The 9,721-nt window shown below is 33.9% G+C and overlaps 1 protein-coding gene across 1 annotated transcript; it reads right to left on the bottom strand.

Annotated features, from left to right (window-relative positions):
* Nucleotides 1–3,990: 3,990 nt before the first annotated feature.
* On the bottom strand, nt 3,991–9,010 carry LOC105134952 (linoleate 13S-lipoxygenase 2-1, chloroplastic-like). The gene is made up of 9 exons (XM_011039583.1): nt 8,568–9,010; nt 8,023–8,291; nt 6,897–7,134; nt 6,227–6,547; nt 6,025–6,110; nt 5,754–5,864; nt 5,361–5,662; nt 4,989–5,255; nt 3,991–4,861 (listed from the first exon to the last, which is right to left on the bottom strand). Exons 1-9 carry the CDS (start codon nt 8,908–8,910, stop codon nt 4,102–4,104), a joined length of 2,697 nt encoding a protein of 898 aa, XP_011037885.1. The 5' UTR covers nt 8,911–9,010; the 3' UTR covers nt 3,991–4,101.
* Between the last annotated feature and the right edge of the window lie 711 nt (nt 9,011–9,721).

The raw sequence follows: 9,721 nt of genomic DNA, 5'->3' as shown, positions 1-9,721 counted from the left end.
CACCCCGACCTGATTTTTACACATCCTACACTGCTGGTGACTTTGGTCAAGATAGGATGGGAAATCAAGGGATGGCTAGTGTTGTGGGCATTAGAGATATTTCGTTGGAAACCAATGCTAGGTACAAATTGCTACTAAAAGATGTTAGGCATGTGCCTGATATGCATTTACACTTGATTTCTACAGGTAATCTTGATGAAGAGGGTTATCATGATTTCTTTAGAGATAGTAAATGAAAACTCTATAGAAATTCTTTAATTATTGCTAAAGAGAAGAAGATAGGTCTCTACATGTCACAAGCCAAAGTGATCAAAGCGGAGGTGAATGCAATTGAAGATTGCTCTATTGATTTATGACATAAATGACTTGGACATTTGAGTGAAAAAGGCCTTGACATCCTTGTTAAAAAGAACTGCCTTCCATTAAAAGGTATAAACTTGACCATGGGGTTGCATTTCAAAGATCACCTTCACATAGAAGATCACATGTTCTTGATATAGTTTATACTGATATTTGCTCTATGATTGATAAATCTCTTGAAGATGCATTGTATTTTGTTAGTTTTATTAATGATCACTCTAGGAAAATTTAGGCCACTTGTTTGAAATCCAAAGATCAGGTGCTTGATGTGTTTAAGGATTTCTATGCTAGAGTTGAAAGAGAAACTGGTAGAAAGATAAAATGTATTCGAGTTGACAAAGGTGGCGAATACAGGGGTCATTTTGAGAAGTATTATGGGGAATATGATATCAAGTTGGAGAAGTAAGTTTCTGAGACCTTACAGCAGAATGGAGTGGCTGAAAGAATGAATATAACCATTATTGAAAGAATTAGATGTATGCTTTCTCATGCAAAGCTGCCTAAATCCTTTTAGGGTGAGGCAATGAAGACTGTAATTGCCATGATCAACCTTTCTCCATTAGTTCCTCTTGATTTTGATGTTCTAAATGGAGTTTGGAAAGGAAAAGATGTCTTTTATGCATACTTAAGAGAGTTTGGATGTAGAGCATTTGAACATGTTCCTAGGGATGAAAGGGTTAAGCTTGATAGGAAGACAAAACAGTGTATTTTCTAGGGATCTGAAGATAATGAGTTTGGCTATAAGTTGTAGGATCCAAAAGAAAAGAAAATTATGAGAAGTAGAGATGTTATCTTCTTTGAATGTCAAACCATTGAAGACTTTGAATAGAAAAAGAAAATAGAGTCTACTCTTTTATTCCATCTAATTTAAATCCAAGACCCACTCCACAATTATCTGTGATACCTGTTAATCTTGAAGGAGATTTGCAAAATGATGACAATGGTGGTTTTTTTATTGAGTTAATAGTTGGTGATCCTGAATTAGCTAATGATGATATTGATGTTATTCCTGAACAGGTTATGCAAGAAACTCTACATGAGCCACAATTGAGAAGGTTAACTAGACCTCATCAACCTGAAGCTACGATTACTAATTAGGGAGAGTTAGAATGATTTGATGAAGCTATGTCACATGAGAAGAAAAGTAAGTGGTTGAAAGCAATGCAAGAAGAGATGAAATCCTTACATGAAACCATACTTTTGCATTAGTGAAGCTTCCTAAAGGTAAAAGAGCACTTAAGAAGAAATAGGTGTTTAGGTTGAAAATTAATGAATATTGCTTGCAGCTAAGGTATAAGGCAAGATTGGTTGTGAAAGGTTTTGATCAAAAGAAGGGTATTGATTTTAAAGAAATTTTCACTAGTGGTCAAGATATCTTCAATCCTAGTTGTGCTTGGCATAACTGCTAGTTTGAATCTTGCAGTTGAACAACTTGATGTGAAAACTGCCTTTCTCTATGGTGATTTAGATAAGGAGATCTACATGAAGCAACCTGAAACGTTTAAAGCAAAATGTATAAAAACAATTAGTCTACAAGTTGAAAAAGAGTCTATATGAGTTAAAGAAAGCTCCAATGGTATAAGAAGTTTGATTCTTTTATGGTGGATCATGGTTATAACAGGACCACTTATGATCATTATGTATTTATGAAAAAGTTTCCAGATGCAAACTTTATTATTCTCTTGTTGTATGTAGATATTATATTGATTGTTGGTCATGATGCTATGAAAATTCAAATTTTAAAGGAATAGTTAAGGAAGTATTTTACAATGAAAGACTTTGGATCAGCAAAACAGATTATTGGCATGAAGATCACACATGACAGGAAGCAGGAGAAACTTTGGCTATCTTAGAAGAGATATGTTTAAAAGGTACTTGAAATATTCAACATGAACAACTTCAAACTTGTTTGTTCTCTACTTTCAAGCCACTTTAAATTAAATTCTAATCAATATCCTTTAAGTGATGAAGAAAGAGATAAGATGAAAAAGTTTCCTTATGTATCCACAATTGGTAACTTAATGTATGTCATGGTTTGCACAAGGCCGGATATAACTTATGTAATCGGTGTGGTTAGTCGATTCCTTTCCAATCTTGGTAAAAAACATTGGTCAATAATAAAATGGATACTCAAGTATCTCAAAGATACTTCTAGGTTCAACTTATGTTTTGGTAATAGTAAACCTGTGTTGGATGGATATACAAATGTAGATATGACTGGTGATGTTGATTCTAGAAAGTCCACATCAGGATACTTAATGAAGTTTGCAGAGGGAGCAATCTCATAGCAATCAAGGTTGTTAAAATGTGTTGCATTATCCACTATAGAGGTTGAATATATTGTTCTTACTGAAGGGGGCGAAGAGATGTTATAGATGAAAACGTTCTTATATAAATTTAGTCTAGTTCAAGAGAACTTTGTGTTGCATTGTAATAGTCAAAGTGCAATCCATCTCAGTAAGCATCCTGCTTTTCACTCTCAATCAAAGCACATTAAGGTTAGATATCAATGGATTCGAGATGCTATAGAGATGAAGTCATTTGTTGTTAAGAAGATTCTTACTCATAAAAATATATTAGACATGATGACCAAATCTCTACCAAAAGAGAAGTTTGAGTTTTATAGAAGAAAAGCAGGCTAATATGTTAGAGCCTTCTAAATTGAAGCTTACATGTTGATCGTTAATATGATGAATTCCTCACATGGTGCGTGAGGGGGAGATTTGTTGTGTGTGGTCCTGCACCATGTGATGGTGAACCACCACATTAATTAGTAAGAGTTGTCTCTTTGAATTAAAAGGCAATTGCCACTATAGAAGGCAATAGAGAAAATAGAAGAGAGAAGAGAAAAACAAGAGAAAGAAAAGAAAATGAGGCACAAGAGCAGTTTGTTTTTTTTCTTCTATTTCAAGCTCGTTCACCGTTGGATCAAGCTGAGATTTTAATAACATCTTTTAGACACGTTATTTTTCATTTTGGACGGTTGGATTGAAGATTTATTATGTGGAAGTTGGTTGTGTTGATAGAAAATGAGGTTATCAATATGGTGAGTTTTTCTCAAATATTTCTCTCTTTAATCTTGTTGTATTCCAAGAATATATTATTCTTGATGATATGTATGTTGTAATCCTTAAATTTGAGGAAAAAAAATTGTGAATCCATTATTTGTTGATATGAGAAGTTTTTAGATAAACTACGGTCCCGTAGTTTTTTCCGCATTGGATTTTCCATGTAAAAATCATCGTGTTGATTTGTGTAATTGTTTCATTATATTTCTTGATTATTTGATCCATATTTTGATTACACAAAATAAAAAAGAATTAGAACTTGTAAATTATGAATTAATCCGGTCAAATTGATGTCAAATTATTTGTTTCTAGTTTTCCCAACAAAAATTACATCTATGGCTTTGAAGTATGGGAATTAGATTTTTAAGATACATTGATATATTTAAAGGAATAATCTTTTGTTTAATTTAAGACAAGGACCCTCTTCTTATCCCTAATTGTTTCAGTCAAGTATTCAGTTTTACCCCCATGGAAAATATTTGACCAATTACCTTCAACCCTATAAATCTAATTTTGGTCGAATAAAGTTAATCAATTCATTCCTTCATTAAATCTACTGGGATTGCTTTCAATTGCTAATCTTTTAGGTAAATGCAAGAAGAAACAACTTAGCGCAGCATTATTCCACCATAGCGTTTTTTTTTTTTCCCATACCATTACAAGTTTTCAAACTTCAGATAGAGATGCTGTAGGGAACTCCTTTTCCTGTAACTCCAGGGTCAGAAAATGGCTTCAAAAGCTCATAAGGCATAACGCCAGCTCCATTTCTATTCTTCAATTTAATGTCAGCATTCCTTTCATCAATAATTCCTTCAAACTCCTTCAGCCTCCCATTGAACTTTGCGAAAGCCGCATTTATAGCCGGTTCCTCTGTCCATGATGGCTCTATTTGCTGCCCAAGATACTCCTCATCGGGAGAATGATTTGATAACACATCCAATATAGCCATCACTGTTGTTGCCTGAATTTGTGAAGGGAATGTTGTCAATAGTATCACTTCAGGTTTCTCCCAAAATAGTTTCAGCGTCTCATCGTTAGGGTCTTCGGTTGGCATATTCATCCTAGCAATTGTAGGCCTATTTGGAAAGTATCCTGCATATGTATATTGTCCGAAATTCACTGCGGCATGATGACCGGAGGCTATCCATATGATAGTTGTCAAGGTTTCAATAAGGTCCTGAGGTGTTTTAAGCACAGGCCACCAGGGTTCATCTTTCTTGTCAGCGTGACCTACCGTTCGAACTTCTGTCCACCATGCTTGGAGCTCATTATCAGACAAAATGAGACTTGAGTCTGAATAGTAGTGATTGACATAGTCACTAACCCACTCTTTGATGATATCCCATAAAACCAAACCATCATTGGCATATGGATAGTCTTCCACCATCAATTTCAATCCATGTGGAGCAGATGGATCTTCCATAGCCATTCCCCTATCAATTATCAGAATCAGAAAGAAAGTGTTATAACTAGCAGCCGCTTCAAAAGGCTTATTAATTATGACTAGCAGCATCTAAGTTTGGTAGAATGAGAGGCTAGCTAAGGATCGATCAAACATACCTGTTTATTAGATCCTTGGGCAGCGCCTCGTAGTCAAACCGCCATTCTTGATCATAGACAGCAGAGCTTAATTCCATAGAATACTTGCCAGGAAAGAATGACGTCTCTATAATCCCTTTTGCATTAATTAGAAATTGTCGAGCTAGAGCATTTATCTCCATTGTGTACCGGAAATGCGGGTGCAAGAGTCTGTAGATTGGATGCATTTCACTAAGTTGGCGATTGGCCGCGATTATATATGGTTCTGTGCAGCAATGTGTTCTTAGCCTGCAAAACATAACATCTGATACATGTTTGAAATTGATGGTGGAAGAAAAATTTTGTACATTAATGCAAGGCGGCTGCTAACTCAAGCGCAAGGAAAGTGCATACCAGTGACTAATAAGTTGGTGATAGCCAGACTCATGTGCAAGGACATGAGCTTTGGCAAGCCTCCAAAGCCAAACACCAGTGGAATGCCAAGCTGGTCTAAACACTTGCTTCCATTGCGGCTTACCATCCATCGGTGGTCGAGTAAGCTCAATAGCTAGTGGTCTCAATGTTCCTTCATGGGTTAAGAAGAACAATGTTCGTGACCCGTATAATGTCGTGCCTTTCAGCTCTCTTATTTTGCTTACAAAAGGTAGGAATAAATCATGGTAGTCAAGGATGAAAAGCTTCTGATCTTTTACTGCCTACGTTCATCAATGCACCGAATTTAGTTTGTTAAGAGGAAAATGAAGATGAGTTTGAATACCGTTATGCGATTGGTTTTCTAGCTCATACCTGTCCACATGTCATGAACCCTTTGATTTCTTGCTCAACCATTTCTGTAGTGATTGCTGATTCTTGGGGACCATAGATTTCAGGGTCTAGTTTACTCCTTAATGGCCATTCCTGCATGATTTAATGCAATACTTTCATTAAAAAAGGAGTAATGTTTCAGCATCGTTAGTTTAATATTACCAACATTTTTGAACAATCGATTCATTTCTTGATGAACTGCATGAATCCGGACTGGTTTTTCCTTTCTTATTAAGGGACAAAAATACTATACCGTGACCATTTTGATGCTACAAGGGTTGAGCCCAGAAAGAGTCTGTCTAGCAAATTCTTCATCCCTAAACCAAAAAAATCTGTCTCCTGAAACACAAGAACTCTTAAAGTGAGAAAATGATAGATATCTTTTCATTTATGATTGATTTATTAATTTCCCATGTCAAATCTAGTTTTTATTTTAGGTATAAAAAATATCTTACTCTCCATGGTATCAGGAGTCTCAAATTTCAAGATATCTTTAGTTTCATCAGTGATGGCCCTGAAAAGGTTAGGCAGAAGATCTTTCCAAAACCCCTGTTTCTTAAGGGGAGGCAAATTGATTCCTTCATTGAATAGTGCGTCAATGGAACTGAAGAAGGGGAATCCAAGTTCACTGTCAACAATAGCGGTTGATAGAGAAGGTACTAGGGCATGCAATACTGATTTGAGAGTCTTGGCAGAAAACGTGCCCATCTTTATTTCTGAGAATTCTTCATCTCGAGGCACGTAGAAGCTGCTACTCCTTGTCTCCGTAAATGGATCTATCAGCACAATTGTTTCCAAATGGTTAGAATCAATGAAGGATAGAATTAATTTCCATAATTTAGTTAATAGGTATAGATTAACAGTTATATATTTTATAATTTCTTTTAATAGATAGGTTTTAGTTTACTAATTCTATTTTATTTGACTATCATATAATGAAAGAAGGATTATTTCCATCATGTAGATTAAGATAAACCTTTCAATAAAAAATTACTAGCTAGTTTATGGAAGCAAAATTATTAAATCTGAAACGGTTTAAAGCTTGGTCATGGATCAGACAGGGAATTTCACTCGAACACATTCCAACACTACTATTTTTTTATAATTATTTTTCTGCATTTTTACCTGACTCGGTCCGTGGTCGGCCAGTACGGCAACGCCTAGGGTACGGGTGCTCTTGGCCACCTAACACCGGCCTTGCTGACTCTGGATCACTATCAGGATTTCCAAGATCATTGTACACATCATAGTCATAGATCCTTTCGCCTTTCTTTCGTTCTCCATTGTCATTGCCTCGTAAAGTTTCGAGTTCTTCCTTTCTCAGTTTTGTCAATCCATTTGGTGTTTCTGATGGCAAGTATGACTATGCCATGAAACACAAAAATCAATCAATATAACAAATTCTGTTATGTGGGATATTTTATAAGATTAAAATAATATTTTTTCATTTTTTAAAATTTATTTCTAATATTAACATATTAAAATAATCTAATAAATTTATTTAAAACAAATATCTAATTTACAAATATTTATATGAGTTGAGATGTTTTTTATTTTTTTTTACCATATCCATGACCTGAAAACTTCAAATTGTAATATTGACACTATCATGAGAAAAAATAAATAAATAATCAAATCATGAACGTTGAGTTAAAGCATATAAAATATGCATATCAGCTCCCACGACAGATTATATCTTGTAATTTTATCATATGAAATCTCTTGTATTGTTTTAATTTCTAGTTGTTCACTCTTTCTACAAAACGTTTAATATATAATTTTTCTCAATTTATTTTTATTTTATATTATTAGTGAGATAAAGTTGAAATTTTCGAAACATTCAAACTGACAGAATTTTCAAGAAAAAACATTGTACATAAAGTATCATATATATATATATAAAATTAAATTAAAAAAATCTTAAATCACAGGAAAGTAATTAATTGTTAGAAAATAATATAAATTATATTTTCAGATTTCAATTACCAGTTGAAGTTTTTAAGTTGAGATAATTTTTTAATATGGTATATCAGAGTTTTGATGGTCAAGTAATCACGAGTTTGAATTTCATCATTTATATTTATTTTATAAAAAATTAAACACAAAATAATATGAGTCTATACAAATTTTAAACCCAAAAAGCTTTCAATTAAGAAGATAAATTAGAAAAAAATATAAATAATATCTTAAAAACTTACTCAAAGCTTAAACTTTTAGTAATATATGTTAACAAAAAGTAAAAGCAACTAACCTTATTAGTGAAAAAGAGTCTCTTCTTTTTATTGTCAAACTTCGGATGGATCCATGAATCACAAGTCACATGAATTGGTCCAGCAGGTAAGCCATCAAGCACAACATCATGAAGGTACATCTCTTTATGGTGCTCATTTTCTACAAAAATGGCACCAATCTCTCCAAAATCTGGTGGAACCACAAAATCCGCTTCATACTTGATATCCTCCCCTTCATGATCTATCTTGTGTGCGTACTTTCGAATCGAGGGCTTCTCTAATCCCGTCTCTAGAGAAAAAATTGGAATTTAGACAAGGAATCAACTTTTTTTCCCTTTTTTAGGTGGGTACGTACAGCTTTTTTACTTACACAAATTTTTTCTTACTTGAATCATTCAAATATATATATATATATATATATTTCTTTGCAAACAAGGAATTTATGTTAATTTTTTTCAATAAATAAATCATTCGATCAGAACTTAAAAAGTTGTTTCTAGCACTTGTAAGGAAAAAAGAAAAATAAAATACTTGAAGCACTGGTCTTTCAAGAAGCACCACTTACTTGGGTCAAGCTCGGCACTAACAAGCTCCAAGAGGAGTGTTTTGCCAAACAGGTCTGTAAAATCATCAAGTCCTCGTTCTATCCCTATTTCTGTCCAAAAATCAACAACTGTTTGTTTCACAGTCGCCACAGCCTTAACATCTGTGGACCGCTGTGTGACACTAGCTATAGATTTAATGCTTCCATGTTGATAGCCAACACGAACTTTTTTGTTTGCTTTAGCGGACAAGGACCTTGAATACACAGGAAAAGAAGCATGACCACTGCCATGGATGAATGGTTTAGGTAGTAGAAAAGGGATTTTTGTTGAAAGGGGTGACTGGTGAAGCTGTGGCTTCAACATTGTTGCTTATAGGAGAGGAGATACTTAGGTTTAACTAGGAGTTTGTTGTATGAAAATCTGCAGTGACCAAGCTATGATATATAGAACGAGAGAGGGAGAGAGGAACATGTTTTTCATTTGGTCTATAATCCATGCACGTGATACATAAATTATTGGCTTGCAAGATAAATATATTTGTTTACATGTTATCATAACATCATTTACATGTTCAAATTCAAAGAAAATTGTCAAAAATAAATTTCTCAAGAAAGAGTGGATATATATGATTTGTTTAATAAACGTGTGAAAGTTAATAAATCTGACTTTTCAAATCCAATTCCAAATACAGATACTATCAAGTTATATTTTTCGAATTATTTTTTAGCCGTTGTGACATAAAAAAGATGTGGATATTTAGGTCAAAATAGAGATAAAATTACCTAGACGTAAGAAAAACAAAAAACAAACCTAGACGCCAGCATATATATATGGAGAAGCCTGTAATATGAAGAAGAAATCTCTCCCTTCGTAATTATTGTGTTATGACCATGTTCAATTATACATACGTTAATATTTTCTGACACTATAAATACATTACCCAAAGCAGCAGGGAAGCTAGGCCAGCTGGTTGAGGATCGAAACATAAAGAAGGGAAACTTATGCTATTTAGATTTAATCAGGGAAAAAAAGAAACTGACTCAAGCTAGGCCACTCGGTTGCACCAATATTTGAGTGCTTCTTTATAATTATAATGTCCCTTATCTTTAAAAATCTTGATTTGTAACCAATTTTATTATACTTCATCCTAATTGGTCATTAACATACTTCCAGG

The sequence above is a fragment of the Populus euphratica genome, unplaced genomic scaffold, assembly GCF_000495115.2.
Source record: "Populus euphratica unplaced genomic scaffold, PopEup_1.0 scaffold57.1, whole genome shotgun sequence".
In the NCBI taxonomy this organism is placed as follows: Eukaryota; Viridiplantae; Streptophyta; class Magnoliopsida; order Malpighiales; family Salicaceae; genus Populus; species Populus euphratica.
This window is presented reverse-complemented; position numbering and strand designations above follow the sequence as displayed.

What these genes read in the sequence shown, in the direction of transcription:
- LOC105134952 (XM_011039583.1), bottom strand. Translation starts at nt 8,910, where the DNA reads ATGTTGAAGCCACAGCTTCACCAGTCACCCCTTTCAACAAAAATCCCT. An exon ending in GACTCTTTTTCACTAATAAG is followed by an intron (nt 7,135 to 8,022) that starts GTTAGTTGCTTT and finishes TTCATGGCATAG; the next exon opens with TCATACTTGCCATCAGAAAC. An exon ending in CCCAAGGATCTAATAAACAG is followed by an intron (nt 4,862 to 4,988) that starts GTATGTTTGATC and finishes GATAATTGATAG; the next exon opens with GGGAATGGCTATGGAAGATC.